Source organism: Mustelus asterias, chromosome 17 (assembly GCF_964213995.1).
Source record: "Mustelus asterias chromosome 17, sMusAst1.hap1.1, whole genome shotgun sequence".
NCBI lineage: Eukaryota > Metazoa > Chordata > Chondrichthyes > Carcharhiniformes > Triakidae > Mustelus > Mustelus asterias.
In genome coordinates this window covers 91,058,166-91,082,127 of record NC_135817.1, presented here as the reverse complement: position 1 = coordinate 91,082,127, position 23,962 = coordinate 91,058,166, and the positions used below count along the sequence as shown (strand labels likewise).

The window sequence follows — 23,962 nt, the reverse complement described above, 5'->3', positions numbered from 1 at the left end:
CCGAAGGGCCTGTTTCCATGCTGTAACCCTCTTTGAGAAGCAAATTACTGCCGATGCAGCTCTACCTCACCTCGACCCCTTTGTTTTCATTTTATTTAATTTTTTCTGTTCTTTACTTTTTATTTTATTGTCTTTCTTCTTTTTCTTCCCCCCCCCACTTTTTCCCCCGTTTCCTTACCTTTTCTCCCCCTTTGCATCCGTCTTCCCTCCTTTTTCTAAATTTTACCTCTCTCCCACCCATCTCCCCCCCCCCCCTCTCCCAACAAGTTCATCTGTCACAGCTTACAGCTTCTCTGCCGTTTGGTCATTCACACCCTGTATTCTTTCTGTGGACAGTTATTAGCAGTCTTTTCCCCTGGTTTCTATGGCAATGGCTCATCTTTCATTCCCTCACCCTGCAGCATAAATATTTCCCACTTTCTATGCCTTTTAGCTTTGACAAAGGGTCATCTGGACTTGAAACGTCAGCTCTTTTCTCTCTTTACAGATGCTGCCAGACCTGCTGAGATTTTCCAGCCTTTTCTCTATACCCCTGTTTGAATTTTGTCCTTGGTTTCTCTGCCTTTCACCTTTCTTGTTCCCTTTTCTATCTTTTGTTTTTGTCCTTGCTCCCTCCTTCTCAGACTCCTTACATAGGTTCCCATCCCCTTGGCGTATTAGTTTAAACCCTCCCCAACCCCAATCATCCTAGTGAACCTTCTCTGACTCCAATGAAATAATATCATTATTATTTGTTGTTGCAGAATGAGCTGCCTTGTGGCAAACCTGTCTCAGGTTTCTGACTGAGTGAAAAGGGGAAGCACTGAAATGAGAGTTTGTAAACAGGAAACAAATGATTCAAATCAAATGTGAAACCAGGCTGGAAACAGCAGATAATTCCGCAAGGGGGCGACACGGTGGCACAGTGGTTAGCGCTGCTGCCTCACAGCTCCAGGGACATGAGTTTGATTCCCGGCTTGGGTCACTGTCTGTGTGGAGCTTGCATGTTCTCCCCGTGTCTGCGCAGGTTTCCTCCCACAGTCTAAAGATGTGCGGGTTAGGTGGATTGGCCATGTTAAATTGCCCCTTAGTATCCTGGGGTGCGTAGGTTAGGGGGATTAGCCGGATAAATATATGGGGCTAGGATCTGGGTGGGATTGTTATCGGTGCAGGTTCAATGGGCTGAATAGCATCCTTCTGCACTATGGGGATTCTATGATCTTTCCTTAAATAAAGGAACCAAAACTGCTCCCAGAGCTCCAGCTGTGGTCTCACCAATGCCTTGTATTTCTTTCGACACCAATCAAGTAAACGAACTCAAATTAACTTAGGGACAAAGTAAAAGGGGCAGCTCCCCAAAAGGAAGGGGGGAACAGCCCGAACCAAAAACAAAGTCGAAAGGAAACTTAAAACGTCAAACCAAAAGGTGATTATCGGGGTCGATAATACACCCCAGCCCCTGTGGCGCCCAGCGGTCGCCAATGTCTTGTACAACATGCTGAGATTCCATGACCCTTCCTGATTCCGTGCTGTCCCTGTGTGTGAGCTTTCTGTCTTTGTGCCCAGTCCCTTTCTGCAGTTTTTCTCCATTTAAATAATTCTCCTCTTTTCCAAAATGAACAATTTCCCATTTTCCCAGTTGGATTTTTGGATTTTTTTTCTGGAATTTTCCGTTTTCTGGGAGTTTCCTGTGTTTTGATTCCACCTTTCTGATTGGTGAATAGATTGTGACGCATTCTCAATCAGCCAATCAGAGTGGCTCCCCAGGGAAGGCGGGGCTGAATTGGTTACAAAAGAAACGGAAATTCCGCGAATCCGAGATCGGGAAACCGGAGAAACAGAGACAGAGACAGAGAGAGGTACCCGCGGCACTGCGGCACCCCCGGCCCGGTACCCGCGGCACTGCGGCACCCCCAGCCCGGTACCCGCGGCACTGCGGCACCCCCGGCACTGCGGCACCCCCGGCACCGGCACCGGCACCCCCGGCACTGCGGCACCCCCGGCCCGGTACCCGCGGCACTGCGGCACCCCCGGCCCGGTACCCCCGGCACTGCGGCACCCCCGGCACTGCGGCACCCCCGGTACCCGCGGCACTGCGGCACCCCCAGCCCGGTACCCGCGGCACTGCGGCACCCCCGGTACCGGTACCCCCAGCCCGGTACCCCCAGCCCGGTACCCGCGGCACTGCGGCACCCCCGGCCCGGTACCCGCGGCACTGCGGCACCCCCGGCCCGGTACCCGCGGCACTGCGGCACCCCCGGCCCGGTACCCCCGGCACTGCGGCACCCCCGGCACTGCGGCACCCCCGGTACCCGCGGCACTGCGGCACCCCCAGCCCGGTACCCGCGGCACTGCGGCACCCCCAGCCCGGTACCCCCAGCCCGGTACCCCCAGCCCGGTACCCGCGGCACTGCGGCACCCCCGGCCCGGTACCCCCAGCCCGGTACCCCCAGCCCGGTACCCGCGGCACTGCGGCACCCCCGGCCCGGTACCCCCAGCCCGGTACCCCCAGCCCGGTACCCGCGGCACTGCGGCACCCCCGGCCCGGTACCCCCAGCCCGGTACCCCCAGCCCGGTACCCGCGGCACTGCGGCACCCCCAGCCCGGTACCCCCAGCCCGGTACCCGCGGCACTGCGGCACCCCCGGCCCGGTACCCGCGGCACTGCGGCACCCCCAGCCCGGTACCCGCGGCACTGCGGCACCCCCGGCACTGCGGCACCCCCAGCCCGGTACCCCCGGCACTGCGGCACCCCCGGTACCGGCACCCCCGGCACTGCGGCACCCCCGGCCCGGTACCCGCGGCACTGCGGCACCCCCGGCCCGGTACCCGCGGCACTGCGGCACCCCCGGCCCGGTACCCCCAGCCCGGTACCTGCGGCACCCCCGGCACCGGTACCCCCAGCCCGGTACCCGCGGCACCCCCAGCCCGGTACCCCCGGCACTGCGGCACCCCCAGCCCGGTACCCGCGGCACCCCCAGCCCGGTACCCCCGGCACCGCGGCACCCCCAGCCCGGTACCCCCGGCACCGCGGCACCCCCAGCCCGGTACCCGCGGCACCCCCAGCCCGGTACCCGCGGCACCCCCAGCCCGGTACCCGCGGCACCCCCAGCCCGGTACCCGCGGCACCCCCAGCCCGGTACCCGCGGCACCCCCAGCCCGGTACCCCCGGCACTGCGGCACCCCCGGCACCGGTACCCGCGGCACCGCGGCACCCCCAGCCCGGTACCCGCGGCACCCCCAGCCCGGTACCCCCGGCACTGCGGCACCCCCGGTACCGGTACCCGCGGCACTGCGGCACCCCCGGCCCGGTACTTCCCCCCCCCCCCGGTTCCCGCGGCAGTGCTTTTCCTTCCCCGCGGGAGCAGCGGCTCCTTCGGGCTGTGACTCAGTCCCTGCGGCTGAGCCCAGAGTCTGGGGAGAAGTCGCAGCGAGACAGTGAAATGTGAGAGGCTGCAGACAGGGAACAAGTGATTCCAACCCCAGCAGCGAGTCCGGCTCCTGCTCCGCGTTCAACACCAATATCTGCGATGATTTATTGCCATTTCGCTGCAATTCCTCCCACGAGTTGAGTTGTTGCAGTCAGTTTGTTGTGAGAATAACGCTGTCTTTCTCTCTCAGAACATGATGCAATCACCACTAATAGACACCAGGGAGATGAACGGATCTCTGCACCAGATCATGAATGGAGTGGACAAAGCAGAAAGAGACTGGATCAGACCAGACCTGCTGAGTAAATGTACCTGGCATCTTGGAAAGCCACAAAGCCAATCGCCCCACAACCACCAGTCTCTGTGAGTGACTGCTGTACCCCAGGGTGACATAATGTGGCGATGCTGGCATTGGACTGGGGTAAACACAGTGAGAAGTCTCACAACACCAGGTTAAAGTCCAACAGGTTTATTTGGTAGCAAAAGCCACACAAGCTTTCGGAGCACTGCTCCTTCATCAGGTGAGTGGGAGTTCTGTTCACAAACGGGGCATATAAAGACACAAACTCAATTTACAAAACAATGGTTGGAATGCGAGTCTTTACAGGTAATCAAGTCTTAAAGATACAGACAATGTGAGCGGAGAGAGGGTTAAGCACAGGTTAAAGAGATGTGTATTGTCTCCAGCCGGGACAGTTAGTGAGATTTTGCAGAGACTGATAGCCAAGTTCCACACACATGAGGACGGCCTCAACCGGGATCTTGGGTTCATGTCACACTATCTGTAACCCCCACGACTTGCCTGGGCTTGCAAAATCTCACTAACTGTCCTGTCTGGAGACCATACACATCTCTTCAACCTGTGTTTAACCCTCTCTCCACTCACATGTCTGTACCTTTAAGACTTGATTACCTGTAAAGACTCGCATTCCAACCATTATTTTATAAATTGAATTTGAGTCTTTATGTGCCCTGTTTGTGAACTGAACTCCACATACCTGACGAAGGGGCAGTGCTCCAAAAGCTAGTGGCTTTTGCCACCAAATAAACCTGGTGTTGTGAGATTTCTTACTGTGTGTACCCCAGTGAGAGTCAGTGTGTGTGTGGAACCCGTACCCCAGTGAGAGTCAGTGTGTGTGGGACCCGTACCCCAGTGAGAGTCGGGGTGTGTGTGTGGAACCCGTACCCCAGTGAGAGTCGGGGTGTGTGTGTGGAACCCGTACCCCAGTGAGAGTCGGGGTGTGTGTGTGGAACCCGTACCCCAGTGAGAGTCGGGGTGTGTGTGTGGAACCCGTACCCCAGTGAGAGTCGGGGTGTGTGTGTGGAACCCGTACCCCAGTGAGAGTCGGGGTGTGTGTGGAACCCGTACCCCAGCGAGAGTCGGTGTGCGTGTGGAACCCGTACCCCAGCGAGAGTCGGTGTGTGTGTGGAACCTGTACCCCAGTGAGAGTCAGTGTGTGGGGAACCCGTACCCCAGTGAGAGTCAGTGTGTGTGTGGAACCCATACCCCAGTGAGAGTCAGTGTGTGTGGGACCCGTACCCCAGTGAGAGTCAGTGTGTGTGTGGAACCCGTACCCCAGTGAGAGTCAGTGTGTGTGGGACCCGTACCCCAGTGAGAGTCAGTGTGTGTGGGACCCGTACCCCAGTGAGAGTCAGTGTGTGTGGAACCCGTACCCCAGTGAGAGTCAGTGTGTGTGGGACCCGTACCCCAGTGAGAGTCAGTGTGTGTGGAACCCGTACCCCAGTGAGGGTCAGTGTGTGTGGAACCCGTACCCCAGTGAGAGTCAGTGTGTGTGGAACCCGTACCCCAGTGAGGGTCAGTGTGTGTGGGACCCGTACCCCAGTGAGAGTCAGTGTGTGTGGAACCCATACCCCAGTGAGAGTCAGTGTGTGTGGGACCCGTACCCCAGTGAGAGTCAGTGTGTGTGTGGAACCCGTACCCCAGTGAGAGTCAGTGTGTGTGGGACCCGTACCCCAGTGAGAGTCAGTGTGTGTGGGACCCGTACCCCAGTGAGAGTCAGTGTGTGTGGAACCCGTACCCCAGTGAGAGTCAGTGTGTGTGGGACCCGTACCCCAGTGAGAGTCAGTGTGTGTGGAACCCGTACCCCAGTGAGGGTCAGTGTGTGTGGAACCCGAACCCCAGTGAGAGTCAGTGTGTGTGGAACCCGTACCCCAGTGAGGGTCAGTGTGTGTGGGACCCGTACCCCAGTGAGGGTCAGTGTGTGTGGAACCCGTACCCCAGTGAGAGTCAGTGTGTGTGGAACCCGTACCCCAGTGAGGGTCAGTGTGTGTGGAACCCGTACCCCAGTGAGAGTCAGTGTGTGTGGAACCCGTACCCCAGTGAGAGTCAGTGTGTGTGGAACCCGTACCCCAGTGAGAGTCAGTGTGTGTGGGACCCGTACCCCAGTGAGGGTCAGTGTGTGTGGGACCCGTACCCCAGTGAGGGTCAGTGTGTGTGGGACCCGTACCCCAGTGAGGGTCAGTGTGTGTGGGACCCGTACCCCAGTGAGAGTCAGTGTGTGTGGAACCTGTACCCCAGCGAGAGTCAGTGTGTGTGTGGACATTGTATAATTCGCTGGAAAGGCGGCAGCTAAGAGGGGATCTTATTGAAACATATAAGATGATTAGAGGTTTAGATAGGGTGGATAGTGATAGCCTTTTTCCTCTGATGGAGAAATCCAGCACGAGGGGGCATGGCTTTAAATTGAGGGGGGGTAGTTATAGAACCGATGTCAGGGGTAGGTTCTTTACCCAGAGGGTGGTGAGGGATTGGAATGCCCTGCCAGCATCAGTAGTAAATGCGCCTAGCTTGGGGGCGTTTAAGAGATCCGTAGATAGGTTCATGGACGAAAAGAAATTGGTTTAGGTTGGAGGGTCACAGTTTTTTTTTAACTGGTCGGTGCAACATCGTGGGCCGAAGGGCCTGTTCTGCGCTGTAATGTTCTATGTTCTATGTTCTATGTTCTAATTTGTGGTAATGACCGACACTCTGGGTTGTGTTTCTCTCTCCCTCTATCAGGAGGTGCCAGGTGTTTTTGGTCACACTGCATTCTGGATATTTTTAGACTGGTTTATTTTTAGCTGGAGGCTTGACTTTTCCTTGTCCAATTATGTTGAAACTTGTGGCAGAATCTGATTGGTCCCTTGCCCTCCACCCTAATCCTCCTAATTGGCTCATAGCCAACATGTGCTTGTGTTATCCGGCCTTTCCCAGTCCCCTCGCTCCCTCCCTCATTTTTGCCACAACTCCCGTCCTCGAGAAATAAGAAATAAGACCATAAGACATAGGAGCGGAAGTAAGGCCATTCGGCCCATCGAGTCCACTCCACCATTCAATCATGGTTGATTTCAACTCCATTTACCCGCTCTCTCCCCATAGCCCTTAATTCCTCTGTGACCAGAAGGTCCTGAGCCTAAAACCCAGTTTAATTAAAAGATTGAGTGGAGATGACTCTCTACAATAGGAAGGACATCCTACAGAAGGATGATCCTGGGAGTAGGACAGGGAATTCTTGGGTGGAGGAAGGGGCAGCAGGATGTGCTGGGCTGAATGGCCTCCTATTCTGTAACAGTTGGTGAATGCTGTTTCTGATTGGTCCGTTTTTCTTGTAGGTCACCGGCTCCTGACATCCTGCCCAATATTCTCGGCAAAATTGGAAACACCCCATTGGTTCGTCTGAACAAGATCGCTCGCACTTACGGTCTCAAGTGTGAACTCTGTAAGTATCTGCAGCGAGAGATCAACCCCTTCTGAGAAACCTGGACATGCTCAGCGTAGAATTGAAGTTATTATGTAGCTAGCAAGGCAAATGGGATGTTGGCTTTAATACTGGGGGCTGGAGTGTCAAAGTAAAGCTGTTCCCGCAACACTAGGCATGCTTTTAGTCGTCTTAGTTAAGGCTGTTGAGTGAAGCCTCACTGGGTAAATTGGTTTCATTTGCTCACATCTCGATGGATAATGTTGGCTGGGCCAACATTTATTGCCCTTGAACTGAGTTTCTTACTCAGCAGCTGAGAGTCACCCACATTGCTGTGGCTCTGGAGTCGGATGTAGGCCAGACCGGGTAAGGACGGCAGATTTCCTTCCCTGAAGAACGTTAGTGAACCAGATGGAATTTTATAATAACTAATAGTTTCATGGTCACCATTATTGAGACTAGCTTTATACTTCGTGGCTGAATTTAAATTCCCCAGCTGATGTAGAAGGATTTGATTTATTATTGTCACATGTATTAACATGTAGTGAAAAGTATTGTTTCTTGCGAGCTATACAGACAAAGCATACCGTTCATAGAGAAGGAAAGGAGAGAGTGCAGAACGTAGTCTTAAAGTCATAGCTAGGGTGCAGAGAAAGATCAACTTAATGCAAGGTAGGTCCATTCAAAAGTCTGACAGCAGCAGGGAAGAAGCTGTTCTTGAGTCGGTTGGTACGTGACCTCAGACTTTTGTATCTTTTCCCCAATGGAAGAAGATGGAAGAGAGAATGTCCGGGGTGTGTGGGGTCCTTAATTATGCTGGCTGTAGGGAAGGCCTGCAGGAAAGAGGCCACAATCAGGTTAGTGATCATCTTGTTGAACGGTGGGATCAGGGTGGAAGGGCTGAATGGCCTCCTTGTTTCTGAATTCAATTAATTCTGGATTTAAAGCTAGTCTCAGTAAGTAGATTTTTCTTTTCATTTACAGGGCATGGGTGTTGCTGGCTGGCCAGCATTTATTACCCATCCCCAATTGCCCTTAAGGTGGTGGTGAGCCGCCGCCTTGAACCGCTGCAGTCCCTGGTGTAGGCACACCTACTGTGCTGTTAGGGAGGGTGTTCAGAATTTTGACCCTGTGACAGTGAAGGAATGGTGATATATTTCCAAGTCTGGATGGTGAGTGGCTTGGAGGGGAATCTCCAGGTGGGGGTGTTCCCAGGTATCTACTGCTCTTGTCCTTCCAGATGGAAGTTGTCGTGGGTTTGGAAGGTGTGGCATTTAGTCAAGGACAGTATTACGGTGGCACAAAGGACGTTTGAGGACTCGTCTACTGAGGTTAGAAACAGGAAAGGAGAGGTCACCCTGTTGGGAGTTTTCTATAGGCCTCCAAAAGTTCCAGAAATGTAGAGGAAAAGATTACAAAGATGATTCTGGATAGGAGCGAAAGTAACAGGGCAGTTGTTATGGGGGACTTTAACTTTACAAATATTGACTGGAAAAGCTATAGTTCGAGTACTTTAGAGGGGTCGGTTTTTGTCCAATGTGTGCAGGAGGGTTTCCTGACACAGTATGTAGATGGGCCAGCAAGAGGCGAGGCCACATTGGATTTGGTACTGGGTAATGAACCAGGCCAGGTGTTAGATTTGGAGGTAGGGGAGCACTTTGGTGACAGTGACCACAATTTAGTTACGTTCCCTTTAGCGATGGAAAAGGATAGGTATATACTGCAGGGCAAGAGTTATAGCTGGGGGAAAGGAAATTATGATGCAATTAGGCGAGATTTAGGATGCATAGGATGGGGAAGGAAACTGCAGGGGATGGGCACAATTGAGATGTGGAGCTTGTACAAGGAACAGCTACTGCGTGTCCTTGATAAGTATGTATCTGTCAGGCAGGGAGGAAGTGTTCGAGTGAGGGAACTGTGGTTTACAAAAGAAGTTTAATCTCTTGTGAAGAGGAAGAAGGAGACTTGCGTAAAGATGAAGGCGTGAAGGCTCAGTTAGGGCGCTTGAGAGTTACAAGTTAGCCAGGAAGGACCTAAAGAGAGAGCTAAGAAGAGCCAGGAGGGGACATGAGAAGTCTTTGGCAGGTAGGATCAAGGAAAACCCTAAAGCTTTCTATAGGTATGTTAGGAATAAAAGAATGACTAGGGTAAGATTAGGGCCAGTCAAGGACAGTATGGGAAGTTGTGCGTGGAGTCTGAAGAGATAGGAGAGGCACTAAATGAATATTCTTTGTCAATATTCACACAGGAAAAAGACATTGTTGTCGAGGAGAATACTGAGATACAGGCTATTGGACTAGACGGGATTGAGGTTCATAAGGAGGAGGTGTTAGCAATTCTGGAAAGTGTGAAAATAGACAAGTCCCCTGGGCCAGATGGGATTTATCCTAGGATTCTCTGGGAGGCTAGAGAGGAGATTGCAGAGCCTTTGGCTTTGATCTTTGTGTCGTCATTGTCTACAGGAATAGTGCCAGAAGACTGGAGGATAGCAAATGTTGTCCCCTTGTTCAAGAAGGGGAGTAGGGACAACCCTGGTAATTATAGACCGGTGAGCCTTACTTATGTTGTGGGCAAAGTATTGGAAAGGATTATAAGAGATAGGATTTATAATCACCTGGAAAGGAATAATTTGATTAGGGATAGTCAGCACGGTTTTGTGAAGGGTAGGTCGTGCCTCACAAACCTTATTGAGTTCTTTGAGAAGGTGACCAAAGAGATGGATAAGGGTAAAGCAGTTGATGTGGTGTATATGGATTTCAGCAAAGCGTTTGATAAGGTTCCCCACGGTAAGCTATTGCAGAAAATACGGACACATGGGATTGAGGGTGATTTAGTGGTTTGGATCAGAAATTGGCTAACTGTAAGAAGACAGAGGGTGGTGGTTGATGGGAAATGTTCATCCTGGAGTTCAGTTACTAGTGCTGTACCGCAAGGATCTGTTTTGGGGCCACTGCTGTTTGTCATTTTAATAAATGACCTGGATGAGGGTGTAGAAGGATGGGTTAGTAAATTTGCGGATGACACTAAAGTCGGTGGAGTTGTAGACAGTGCGGAGGGAAGTGGCAGGTTACAGAGGGACATAGATAAGCTGCAGAGCTGGGCTGAGAGGTGACAAATGGAGTTTAATGCGGAAAAGTGTGAGGTGATTCACTTTGGAAGGAGTAACAGGAATACAGAGTACTGGGCTAATGGTAAGATACTTGGTAGTGTGGATGAACAGAGGGATCTGGGTGTCCATGTGCATAGATCCCTGAAAGTTGGCACCCAGGTTGATAGGGTTGTTAAGAAGGCGTACGGTGTGTTAGCTTTTATTGGTAGAGGGATTGAGTTTCGGAGCCATGAGGTCATGTTGCAGCTGTACAAAACTCTGGTGCGGCTGCACTTGGAGTATTGCGTACAGTTCTGGTCGCCGCATTATAGGAAGGATGTGGAAGCATTGGAAAGGATGCAGAGGAGATTTACCAGGATGTTGTCTGGTATGGTGGGAAGGTCTTGTGAGGAATGGCTGAGGGACTTGAGGCTGTTTTCGTTAGAGAGAAGGTTAAGAGGTGACTTAATAGAGGCATACAAGATGATCAGAGGATTAGATAGGGTGGACAGTGAGAGCCTTTTTCCTTGGATGGTGATGGCTAGCACGAGGGGACATAGCTTTAAATTGAGGGGTGATAGATATAGGACAGATGTCAGGGGTAGGTTCTTCACTCGGAGAGTAGTACGGGTGTGGAATGCCCTGCCTGCAACAGTTGTGGACTCGCCAACATTAAGGGCATTTAAATGGTCATTGGATAAACACATGGATGATATTGGAATAGTGTAGGTTAGATGGGCTTTAGATTGGTTTCACTGGTTGGTGCAACATCGAGGGCCGAAGGGCCTGTACTGCGCTGTAATGTTCTATGTTCTAAGGAACCTTGGTGAGTTTCTGCAGTGCATCTTGTAGATGGTACACACTGCTGCTACTGAGCGTGGGTGGTGGAGGGATTGAATGTTTAAGGTGGCAGATGGGGTACCAATCAAAAGGGGTTCTTTGTCCTGGATATTGTCGAGTTTCTTGAGTGTTAGCATGGACAGAGGATTGGTTAACTAATGGAAGAGAGTTGGGATAAGAGGGGCATTTTCAGGATGGCAACCTGTAACTAGTGGGGTTGCACAGGGATCAGTGCTAGGGCCACAGTTATTTACAATATTAATGACTTGGACGAGGGAAGTGAATGTACTGTTGCCAGGTTTGTGGATGACACAGAGATAGATGGGAAGGCAAGTGCTGAGGATAATACAAAGAACCTACAGAGTGGTATAGACAGATAAGGACAGTGGACAAAAACTTTGCAGATGGAATATAATGCAGGAAAACTTGAAGTTACTCACTTTGGTAGGAAAAATAAAGGAGCTGATTACTATTTAAATGGAGAAAGACATGATCTCATTGAATGGCAGAGCCAAATAAATGGGCCGAATGGCTTACTTCTGCTCCTACGTCTTGTGGTGTTTGGAGCTGCTCCATCCAGGCAAGTGCAGCATATTCCATCACACTGCTGATCTGTGCCTTGTAGATGGTGGATAGGCTTTGGGGAGTCATGAGGTGAGTTACTCGCCGCAGGATTCCCAGCCTCTGACCTGCTCTTGTAGCCACTGTTTATATGGCCAGCCCAGTTCACTTCCATTTCTGGCCAGTGGTAAGGTGTTGATAGTGGGGATTCAGTGATGCCCTTTGACATTCAACGGCATTCCCAATGATTAGTTTCACACTTTAGAGATGGTCATTGCCTGGCTCTTGTGTGGCGTGAATGTTATTTGTCACTTGTCAGCCCAAGCCTGGATATTGTCCAGGTCTTGCTGCATTTGAACATGGACAGCTTCAGTATCTGAGAAGCTGCGAATGGTGCTGAACATTGTGCAATCATCAGTGAACATCCCCCCTTATGATGGAGGGAAGGTCATTGATGAAGCAGCTGAAGATGATTGGGCCTCGGACACTCCCCTGAGGGACTCCTGCAGAGATGTCCTGGAGCTGAGATGACTGACCCTCCACAACCACAACCATCTTCCTCTGTACCAGGTATGACTCCAACCAGCGGAGAGTTTGCCCCCTGATACCCACTGATTCCAGTTTCACTAGGGCTCCTTGATGCCACACTCGGTCGAATGCTGCCTTGATGTCGAAGGCTGTCACTCTCACCTCACCTCTGGAATTCAGCTCTTTTGTCCATGTTTGAACCAAGGCTGTAATGAGGTCAGGAGCTGAGTGACCCTGGCGATACCCAAACTGGGCCTCACTGAGCAGGTTATTGCTGAGCAGGTGCTGCTTGATAGCGCTGTTGATGACCCCTTCCATCACTTTACTGATGCTCGAGAGTAGACTGGGCGGTAATTGGCGGGTTGGATTTGTCCTGTTTCTTGTGTACAGGACATACCTGGGCAATTTTCCACATTGTTGGGTAGATGCCAGTGTTGTAGCTGTACTGGAAGAGTTTGGCGAGAGGAGCGGCAAGTTTTTATTTATTCATTTGTGGAACACGGGCATTGCTGGCTGGCCAGCATTTATTGCCCATCCCTAGTTGTCCAAGGGCAGTTGAGAATCAACCACATTGCTGGATTCACATGTAGGCCAGACTAGGTTAGGGCGGCAGATTTCCTTCCCTAAAGGACATCAGTGAACTAGATGGCTTTGGAGCTCAAGTTGTCAATGCTGTCCTATGGAATATTGTCGACATCATATCTACAGGATCCACTGCAAGAACTCCCCAAGGCTCCTTCAACAACACCTTCCAAACCCACAACCACTTCCATCTAGAAGGACAAGGGCAGCAGATACCTGGGACACCACCTGCAAGTCCCCCTCCAAGTCACTCACAAAGAACAGTACAGCACAGGAAACAGGCCCTTCGGCCCTCCAAGCCTGTGCCGCTCCTTGGTCCAACTAGACCAATCGTTTGTATCCCTCCATTCCCAGGCTGCTCATGTTACTATCCAGGTAAGTCTTAAACGATGTCAGCGTGCCTGCCTCCACCACCCTACTCGGCAGCGCATTCCAGGCCCCCACCACCCTCTGTGTAAAAAAACGTCCCTCTGATGTCTGAGTTATACTTCGCCCCTCTCAGCTTGAGCCCGTGACCCTCGTGATCGTCACCTCCAACCTGGGAAAAAGCTTCCCACTGTTCACCCTATCGATACCCTTCATAATCTTGTACACCTCTATTAGATCTCCCCTCATTCTCCGTCTTTCCAAGGAGAACAACCCCAGTCTACCCAATCTCTCCTCATAGCTAAGACCTCACCATCCTGACTAGGAAATATATTGCCATTCCTTCGCAGTCACTGGGTCAAAATCCTGGAACTCCCTCCCTAACAGCACTATGGGTGTACCTACACCACATGGACTGCAGCGATTCAAGAAGGAAGCTCCCCAACCCCTTCTCAAGGGCAACTAGAGATGGGCAATAAATACTGGCCTAGCCAGCGACACCCACATCCCATGAATGAATAAATCAAAACTCTACCTGATCAACCTGCGTTTCTATGCTGGGTTTTGTGGGTGGTTCTCTCAGACTTTGGGTATTGGGTCCAATGACCTTCAACCCCAGCCCTGGGCTTGAATTGCGGGGCTGTACAGTGGTTTGGGACTCAGACCCTTCCCCACCCCCCAGTGAGGGAGGTGGGTTTAAATCCCCACGCACTCGTCCTCTTGCCTGCTGTTGTTGGACGTCAGGCACACACTGGGTGACTGGCTGTAACGAATCTTGCTGCATTGATGACGATTTGTTGTGTTCCAGTGGTAAAGTGTGAATATTTCAATGCTGGTGGCAGTGTGAAAGATCGGATCGCCCTGCGCATGGTAGAAGATGCTGAGAAATCCGGACAACTGAAACCAGGCGACACCATCATTGAACCTACTTCTGGCAACACAGGTACGTTGTCATACTGTCCCCTCGCCTGTGACTCCTCCCCTGACACCAATACAGCCTCACTAATAATCTGTGTGTTCACCACAGGCATTGGACTGGCTCTGGCTGCTGCTGTCAAAGGATATCGTTGCATCATTGTCCTTCCAGAGAAGATGAGCATGGAGAAGGTAAAAACTCCTGTACCCCAGTGAGGGTCGGTGTGTGTGGAACCCGTACCCCAGTGAGGGTCGGTGTGTGTGGGACCCGTACCCCGGTGAGGGTCGGTGTGTGTGGGACCCGTACCCCGGTGAGGGTCGGTGTGTGTGGGACCCGTACCCCGGTGAGGGTCGGTGTGTGTGGGACCCGTACCCCGGTGAGGGTCGGTGTGTGTGGGACCCGTGCCCCGGTGAGGGTCGGTGTGTGTGGGCCCCGTGCCCCGGTGAGGGTCGGTGTGTGAGCTCCGTGCCCTGGTGAGGGTCGGTGTGTGTGGGCTCCGTGCCCCGGTGAGGGTCGGTGTGTGTGGGCTCCGTGCCCCGGTGAGGGTCGGTGTGTGGGCTCCGTGCCCTGGTGAGGGTCGGTGTGTGTGGGCTCCGTGCCCTGGTGAGGGTCGGTGTGTGTGGGCTCCGTGCCCTGGTGAGGGTCGGTGTGTGAGCTCCGTGCCCCGGTGAGGGTCGGTGTGTGTGGGCTCCGTGCCCTGGTGAGGGTCGGTGTGTGAGCTCCATGCCCCGGTGAGGGTCGGTGTGTGAGCTCCGTGCCCTGGTGAGGGTCGGTGTGTGTGGGCTCCGTGCCCCGGTGAGGGTCGGTGTGTGTGAGCTCCGTGCCCCGGTGAGGGTCGGTGTGTGTGAGCTCCATGCCCCGGTGAGGGTCGGTGTGTGTGGGCCCCGTGAGTTTTTGCCAATGTTAACACTTGCCTTTGATTCTAACACCGTCTCCAGCAGTGCCTTTGTCTGGATGCAGAGCCTCTTGTCCCTTATTTCTCCTCGGGTCCCTCTACTTATTCATGATCTATTTTCCTTCACCCCCTCCATCAGTTTAATGTTTCACTCTCCACAGACACTGCCAGGCCTTGCTGAGTGTGCCCAGCAGTTTCAGAATTTGCTTTTATTATTGATGATGCTGTCGTTTTTCCATGTTAACCTTCCTGTGAAGCCTCCAATAGACGGTTAACAATGGGAGGAGGGCAGTCGCCATTTGGCCCCTCAAGCCAGTTGATGCTCCATTATTGCTGGTCTAATTGTGGGTCTAGCCCCTGCCTCCCCCTGTCCCCCCCCCCCCCCTGCCCTCTCCTGGCTCTCTCCCATAATGCTTCACTCTCTCTATCACACTCGGTTGAATATATTCAGTGATCCGCGCTCTCTGCTGGGAGTGAATTCCAACCACCCTCCGAGGAAAACATTCCTCCTCATCTAATTCCCCTTATTTTGAAATTGTGCTCCAATCCAGTCTCTGCCACAAGACCGGCCCCCTCCCCTCTGCGTCCGGCCCCCTCCCCTCTGCGTCCGGCCCCCTCCCCTCTGCGTCCGGCCCCCTCCCCTCTGCGTCCGGCCCCCTCCCCTCTGCGTCCGGCCCCCTCCCCTCTGCGTCCGGCCCCCTCCCCTCTGCGTCCGGCCCCCTCCCCTCTGCGTCCGGCCCCCTCCCCTCTGCGTCCGGCCCCCTCCCCTCTGCGTCCGGCCCCCTCCCCTCTGCGTCCGGCCCCCTCCCCTCTGCGTCCGGCCCCCTCCCCTCTGCGTCCGGCCCCCTCCCCTCTGCGTCCGGCCCCCTCCCCTCTGCGTCCGGCCCCCTCCCCTCTGCGTCCGGCCCCCTCCCCTCTGCGTCCGGCCCCCTCCCCTCTGCGTCCGGCCCCCTCCCCTCTGCGTCCGGCCCCCTCCCCTCTGCGTCCGGCCCCCTCCCCTCTGCGTCCGGCCCCCTCCCCTCTGCGTCCGGCCCCCTCCCCTCTGCGTCCGGCCCCCTCCCCTCTGCGTCCGGCCCCCTCCCCTCTGCGTCCGGCCCCCTCCCCTCTGCGTCCGGCCCCCTCCCCTCTGCGTCCGGCCCCCTCCCCTCTGCGTCCGGCCCCCTCCCCTCTGCGTCCGGCCCCCTCCCCTCTGCGTCCGGCCCCCTCCCCTCTGTGTCCGGCCTGCCGCTTGTCCTCCAGATGTTTTGCTCCTCTCGATGTTCGGTTTGTTGAGCTGCTGTTTGTTCTCTGAAGGTTGATGTGTTACGAGCTCTTGGTGCAGAGATAGTTCGAACACCAAACGGCGCGAGCTTTGACTCCCCGGAGTCTCACGTTGGGGTTGCCTGGAGACTGAAGAGTGAAATCTGGAGACTGAAGAGTGAAATCCCAAACTCCTGTATCCTGGATCAGGTACATCCAATCATCTCCATCTCTGTAAATTTCAGCCAATCACTGACACTAAATGGCTTTTTAATCTAGAATCTAGTTCATCCAATCACTTGCCTTTCACTGGAAAGACGGAGGCTGAGGGGAGACCTGATCGAGGTCTACACACTGAGAGGCATAGACAGGGTGGATAGTCAGAGGCTTTTCCCCAGGGTGGAAGTGTCAATTACAAGGGGGCACAGGTTCAAGGTGAGAGGGGAAAGGTTTAAGGGAGATGTGCGGGGGAAGTTTTTCAGAGCGGTGGATGCCTGGAACACGCTGCCAGAGGAGGTGGTGGAAGCAGCACATTCGCAACATTTAAGAGGCATCTGGATGGGTACATGAATAGGGAGGAAATAGAGGGATACGGACCGAGTGAGGGCAGTTTAGTTTAGTTAGGGCATCATGATCGGCACGGCCTTGGAGGGCCGAAGGGCCTGTTCCTGTGCTGTACTGTTCTTAATGCAGGGATGGGGGTGTGGAATGTTCTCTCTGGAGTTACTGTCTGTTTTCAGGGGAAGGGATGAGTGATTTTGGAGATTTGAGCTCTGGGTCTCACACTTGCCTCTTCCTTTCCAGTATCGCAATCCTGCTAACCCACTGGTTCATTACGACCAAACCGCAGAAGAGATTCTCAGGCAGTGTGCTGGTATGGCTTCTGTTTTGTGGAACGCGGGGGAGGGCGCGGGCACGGATTGGGGCGAGGGTTATCCCAGGACTGTTGGGTGGGTGACCCTGGGGGTAGGGTGGGGTGGGGGATCCAGGGGGTGGGGCGGGGGGGGGAGTTTGTCTCTCCAATCCTATTCCTCCTCTTGTTGCCTATGTAGGGAAAGTCGACATGTTTGTGGCGGGAGCCGGGACTGGAGGAACGATCACCGGAATTGCCAGGAAACTGAAGGAGAACTGTCCCAGCTGTCAGGTAAGGAGAACTGTCCCAGCTGTCGGGTCCGGGGAAGGTGGGGGGGTGGGTGGCGGGAGACTGCCCCAGCTGTCAGGGAGGGGTCGGGGGATTGGTGGTTTTGGGGTGAGTGTCGGAGGGGTGGTTTGCGGGGAGGGTCGGAGGGGGTGTGGTTTTGGGGTGAGAGTTGGGTTGGGGGGGGCGGGGAAGTTTGGGGTGAGGGCTGGGGGTGGTTTGGGGATGAGGGAACAGAGGAGGGGGTGAGGGTCAGGGGGGTGTGAGGTGGGGGAGGAGGTCAGGGTGTAGGGGAGGGTGGTTTGGGGTGAGGGAGCAGGGTGGGGGAAGGGGTTGGGGTGTGGGGGGGTGGTTTGGGGTGAGGGAGCAGGGTGGGGGAAGGGGTTGGGGTGTGGGGGGGTGGTTTGGGGTGAGGGTTTGGGGTGGGGGAAGGGTTTGGGGTGGGGGAAGGGTTTGGGGTGAGGGAGCAGGGTTGGGGTTTGGGGTGGGGGAAGGGGTTGGGGTGGGGGAAGGGTTTGGGGTGGGGGAAGGGGTTGGGGTTTGGGGTGGGGGAAGGGGTTGGGGTGAGGTGGGGTGGGGGAAGGGGTTGGGGTGAGGGAGCAGGGTGGGGGTTGGGGTGAGGGAGCAGGGTGGGGGTTGGGGTTTGGGGTGGGGGAAGGGGTTGGGGTGAGGGAGCAGGGTGGGGGTTGGGGTGGGGGAAGGGGTTGGGGTGAGGGAGCAGGGTGGGGGAAGGGGTGGGAGAAGGGGTTGGGGTGAGGGAGCAGGGTGGGGTTTGGGGTGGGGGAAGGGGTTGGGGTGAGGGAGCAGGGTTGGGGTTTGGGGTGGGGGAAGGGGTTGGGGTGAGGGAGCAGGGTGGGGGAAGGGTTTGGGGTGGGGGAAGGGGTTGGGGTTTGGGGTGGGGGAAGGGGTTGGGGTGAGGGAGCAGGGTGGGGGAAGGGGTTGGGGTGGGGGAAGGGGTTGGGGTGAGGGAGCAGGGTGGGGGTTGGGGTGAGGGAGCAGGGTGGGGGTTGGGGTTTGGGGTGGGGGAAGGGGTTGGGGTGAGGGAGCAGGGTGGGGGTTGGGGTGGGGGAAGGGGTTGGGGTGAGGGAGCAGGGTGGGGGAAGGGGTTGGGGTGAGGGAGCAGGGTGGGGTTTGGGGTGGGGGAAGGGGTTGGGGTGAGGGAGCAGGGTGGGGGTTGGGGTGGGGGAAGGGGTTGGGGTGAGGGAGCAGGGTGGGGTTTGGGGTGGGGGAAGGGGTTGGGGTGAGGGAGCAGGGTGGGGTTTGGGGTGGGGGAAGGGGTTGGGGTGAGGGAGCAGGGTTGGGGTTTGGGGTGGGGGAAGGGGTTGGGGTGAGGGAGCAGGGTGGGGGAAGGGTTTGGGGTGGGGGAAGGGTTTGGGGTGGGGGAAGGGGTTGGGGTGAGGGAGCAGGGTGGGGGAAGGGGTTGGGGTGAGGGAGCAGGGTGGGGGAAGGGGTTGGGGTGAGGGAGCAGGGTGGGGGAAGGGGTTGGGGTGAGGGAGCAGGGTGGGGGAAGGGGTGGGGGAAGGGGTTGGGGTGAGGGAGCAGGGTGGGGTTTGGGGTGGGGGAAGGGGTTGGGGTGAGGGAGCAGGGTGGGGGTTGGGGTTTGGGGTGGGGGAAGGGGTTGGGGTGAGGGAGCAGGGTGGGGTTTGGGGTGGGGGAAGGGGTTGGGGTGAGGGAGCAGGGTGGGGGAAGGGGTGGGAGAAGGGGTTGGGGTGAGGGAGCAGGGTGGGGTTTGGGGTGGGGGAAGGGGTTGGGGTGAGGGAGCAGGGTGGGGGTTGGGGTGGGGGAAGGGGTTGGGGTGAGGGAGCAGGGTGGGGGAAGGGGTGGGAGAAGGGGTTGGGGTGAGGGAGCAGGGTGGGGGAAGGGGTGGGAGAAGGGGTTGGGGTGAGGGAGCAGGGTGGGGTTTGGGGTGGGGGAAGGGGTTGGGGTGAGGGAGCAGGGTGGGGGTTGGGGAAGGGGTTGGGATGTTGCTGGCTCAGATTGTATTTCTGACCCTTCATTAACTGAGCTCTGAGCAACCTGACCAGGATGTGGAGATGCCGGCGTTGGACTGGGGTAAACAGTAAAAAGTTTAACAGCACCAGGTTAAAGTCTGGTGTTAAACGTTTTAACCTGAACAAGCCCAGTGGGTGAAGGGTGAGCCACACCGCTGGGGGTCTGCAGTTGCATGTCAGCCACAATGGATAACTCTCCGCCATTCCATAGGATTGTGGCTGATCCGACTTTCCTTGCGTCCACTTTCCCACCCTATGCCCATAACCCTGACTCCCTTAATGATCAAGAATCTATCTCTCTCAGCCTTAAACATACACAAGGACTCTGCCCCACAGCTCTCTGTGGCAAGGAGCTCCAAAGACACTCAACCCCCTCAGTCCCAGAATAAAGAGGTGCCAGTTTAAGACCCGAGATGGAGAGGAATTTATTTTCTATGTCCTCTGGTCCTACACTGTCCTATAAAGAGAAATATCCTCAGTATTTACCCTATCAAGCTCCTTAAGAATCCTCTATGTTACAATGAAATCACCTCTCATTCTTCTAAACTCCAATGAGTAGAGTCCCCAACCTTTGGTCACCTAGTTACAGGAAGGATGTAAATAAGGTTGAAAGAGTGCAGAGAAGGTTCACAAGGATGTTGCCAGGACTTGAGAAGCTGAGTTACAGAGAGAGATTGAATAGGTTGGGACTTTATTCCCTGGAGCGCAGAAGATTGAGGGGAGATTTGATAGAGGTGTATAAGATTTTGATGGGTATAGATAGAGTGAATGCAAGCAGGCTTTTTCCGCTGAGGCTAGGGGAGAAAAAAACCCGAGGGCATGGGTTAAGGGTGAAAGGAGAAAAGTTTAAAGGGAATATTAGGGGGGGCTTCTTCACGCAGAGAGTGGTGGGAGTGTGGAATGAGCTGCCGGATAAAGTGGTAAATGCGGGGTCACTTTTAACATTTAAGAAAAACTTGGACGGGTTCATGGATGAGAGGGGTGTGGAGGGATATGGTCCAAGTGCAGGTCAGTGGGACTAGGCAAAAAATGGTTCGGCACAGACAAGAAGGGCCAAAAGGCCTGTTTCTGAGCTGTAATTTTCTATGGTTCTATGGTTCTAACCTGTTTAACCTTTCCTCATTAGACAATCCCTGTGTACTGGGATTATGATGTGGAGATGCCGGCGTTGGACTGGGGTAAGCACAGTAAGAAGTCTCACAACACCAGGTTAAAGTCCAACAGGTTTATTTGGTAGCAAATACCATTAGCTTTCGGAGCGCTGCCCCTTCGTCAGATGGAGTGGATATCTGTTCTCCAACAGTGCACAGACACACAGAAATCAAGTTACAGAATACTAATTAGAATGCAAATCTCTACAGCCAGCCAGGTCTTAAAGGTACAGACAATGTGGGTGGAGGGAACATTAAACACAGGTTAAAGAGATGTGTATTGTCTCCAGACAGAACAGCTAGTAAGATTCTGCAAGATCAGGGGGAAAGCTGTAGGGGTTACTGATAATGTGACATAAATCCAACATCCCGGGATTTGCTACCAAATAAACCTGTTGGTCTTTAACCTGGTGTTGTGAGACTTCTTACTGTACTGGGATTATCCCAGTGAACCTTATCTGAACTGTCTCCAATGAAATATCTTTCCTTAAATAAGGGGGCCAAAACTGCTCAATGCTCTTGTACAGTGTTGTCTAGTTGCAGCAAGACTTCCCAATTCTTATACTCCAACCCTCCTGAAATAAGGACCAACATTCCATTAGCCTTCCTGATTACCTGTTGTACCTGATTGCTAGCTTTCAGTGTTTTGTGCACAAGTACCCCCAAGTCCCTTTCTCCGTTTAAATATTCTGTTCTTTTGTTCTCCCTTCCAAAATAATCAACTTCACATATTCCCACATTATACTCCATTTACCAACTTTTTACCCACTTACTTAACCTATCAATATCTCTTTGTAAACTGTACCCCTCTCGCAACTTGTTTTCCACCTATTTTTGTGTCATCTGCAAGTTTGGTTACAGTATATTCATTTCTTTCCTCTAAGTCTTAACATATATTGTAAACAGTTGCAGTCCCAGCACTGATCCCTGTGGGACCCCACTGGTTACAAGTCGCCAACCTGAAAAAGAACCCCTTATCACCATTTGCTTTTTTCTTTCTATTAGCCAATTCTCTATCCATGCCAAGATATGACCTCCAACACCATGGGCTCTTATCTTATTAACCTTTCATGAGGTACCATGTCTTGAGATGGATAGAAAGCTGGTTGGCAGATAGGAAGCAAAGAGTTGGCATAAATAGGTCATTTTCTGATTGGCAGGCAGTGACTAGTGGGGTTCCGCAGGGATCTGTGCTAGGATCCCAACTGTTTACATTATATATTAATGATTTGGAAGAGGGAACTGAATGTATTCTCTCCAAATCTGCAGATGATACAAAGTTGGGTGGGAGGGTGAGCTGTGAGGAGGATACAGAGATGCTTCAGCGTGATTTGGACAGACTGAGTGAGTGGCATACATAAAAATTAGAATCAAGAATAGGCCATTTGGCCCTTTGTGCCTGCTCTGCCATTCATTATGATTATGGCTGATCATCAAATTCAATATCCTGATCCCACCTTCTCTTCCCCCCCCCCCCCATATCCCTTGATCCCTTTAGCCCCAAGAGCGATGTCTAACTTCCTCTTCAAATCAGACAACATTGTGGCTTCAACTACATTCTGTGGTAGTGAATTCCACACATTCACCACCCTCTGGGTGAAGAAATTTCTCCTCACCTCAGTTCTAAAATGTTTACCCCTTATCTTCAAACTATGACCCCTAGTTCTGGACTCCCCCACCATTGGGAACATTCTTTCTGAATCTACCCTGTCTAACCCTGTTAGAATTTTATAAGTTTCTGAGATCCCCTCTCACTCTTCTAAACTCCAGTGAATATAATCCTAACTGACTTGGTCTTTCCTCATATGACAGACCTGCCATCCCAGGAATCAGCCTGGTAAACCTTTGCTATACTCCCTTTGTAGCAAGGAGATCCTTCCTCAGATAGTCGAGAAGAAAAGGAAAGCGTACAAAAGGCTCAGAGAGCTTGGCGAAGATAGGGATTTAGAAGAGTATACGGCTTGTAGGAAGGGACTAAAGAAGGAAATTAGGAGAGCCAGAAGGGGTCACGAGAAGGCCCTGGCAGGTAGGATTAAGGAGAACCCTAAGGCGTTCTATAAATATGTGAAGAGTAAAAGGATGAGACGTGACGGAATAGTCCCTATAAAAGGTGAAGGCGGGAAAGTCTGTACGGAACCAGTAGAAATGGCAGAGGTGCTCAATGAGTATTTTGCCTCGGTTTTCACAGAGGAGAAGGACATGGATGGATGTACTGCGGGCGTGCGGTGGACTGAAAGGATTGAGTATGTGGACTTTAAGAAAGAGGTTGTGCTGGAATCTTTGAATGGCATCAAGATAGATAAGTCGCCGGGTCCGGATGGGATGTACCCCAGGTTACTGTGGGAGGCGAGGGAAGAGATTGCAGAGCCTCTGGCGATGATCTTTGCGTCGTCGATGGAGACGGGAGAGGTGCCGGAGGATTGGAGGATTGCGGAGGTGGTTCCTATTTTCAAGAAGGGGAATAGGGATAGCCCAGGAAATTACTGACCGGTGAGTCTAACCTCAGTGGTTGGTAAACTGATGGAGAAGATCCTGAGGGACAGGATATATGAGCATTTAGAGAGGTTTAGTCTGCTCAAGAATACTCAGCATGGCTTTGTCAAGGGCAGATCGTGCCTTACGAGCCTGGTGGAGTTCTTTGAAAATGTGACTAAACACATTGACGAAGGGAAGGCGGTAGATGTGGTTTATATGGATTTTAGCAAGGCGTTCGATGAGATCCCCCATGCAAGGCTTCTCGAAAAAGTGAGGGCATGGGATCCAAGGGGCTGCTGCCTGGTGGATCCAGAACTGGCTTGCCCAAAGGAGGCAGAGAGTGGGTATAGATGGGTCTTTTTCTAAATGGAGGTCGGTCACCAGTGGTGTGCCCCAGGGATCTGTTCTGGGACCCTTGCTGTTTGTCATTTTCATAAATGACCTGGATGAGGAAGTGGAGGGATGGGTTGGTAAGTTTGCCGAAGACACGAAGGTTGGTGGGGTTGTGGATAGTCTGGAGGGATGTCAGAAGTTACAGAGGGACATAGATAGGATGCAAGACTGGGCGGACAAGTGGCAGATGGACTTCAACCCAGATAAATGCGTCGTGGTCCATTTTGGTCGGTCAAATGTGATGAAGGAGTACAATATAAAGGGAAAGACTCTTGGTACTGTAGAGGATCAGAAGGACCTTTGGGTCCGGGTCCATAGGACTCTGAAATCGGCTCCGCAGGTGGAGGAGGTGGTTAAGAAGGTGTATGATGTGCTGGCCTTTATCAATCAAGGGATTGAGTTTAGGAGTCCGGGGATAATGATGCAGCTATATAAGACCCTTGTCAGACCCCACTTGGAGTACTGTGCTCAGTTCTGGTCGCCTCACTATAGGAAGGATGTGGAAAAGATTGAAAGGGTGCAGAGGAGATTTACAAGGATGTTGCCTGGATTGAGTGGCATGCCTTATGAGGATAGCCTGAGGGAGCTCGGTCTTTTCTCCTTGGAGAGACGAAGGATGAGAGGAGACCTAATAGAGGTGTATAAGATGTTGAGAGGCATAGATCGGGTGGACTCTCAGAGGCTTTTTCCCA

At 53.5% G+C, this 23,962-nt stretch overlaps 1 protein-coding gene across 2 annotated transcripts in view; it reads left to right on the top strand.

The window, feature by feature from the left end:
• The first annotated feature begins 1,334 nt into the window (after window positions 1-1,334).
• The window catches only part of cbsa (cystathionine beta-synthase a), a 37,077-nt gene continuing 14,449 nt past the window's right edge, over window positions 1,335-23,962 (top strand). The window contains exons 1-8 of one of the 2 annotated variants that reach the window (XR_013499932.1): window positions 1,335-1,838; window positions 3,600-3,772; window positions 7,022-7,128; window positions 13,881-14,015; window positions 14,100-14,179; window positions 16,177-16,332; window positions 16,927-16,996; window positions 17,175-17,266. Coding sequence is in view for 1 of the 2 variants with exons in the window: in XM_078233096.1 (XP_078089222.1) it covers window positions 3,603-3,772; window positions 7,022-7,128; window positions 13,881-14,015; window positions 14,100-14,179; window positions 16,177-16,332; window positions 16,927-16,996; window positions 17,175-17,266 (810 nt within the window). In the remaining variant the exon portion in view is untranslated. The remainder of the gene's footprint in view (window positions 1,839-3,599; window positions 3,773-7,021; window positions 7,129-13,880; window positions 14,016-14,099; window positions 14,180-16,176; window positions 16,333-16,926; window positions 16,997-17,174; window positions 17,267-23,962) is intronic. The other variant, XM_078233096.1, reaches the window with a different exon arrangement.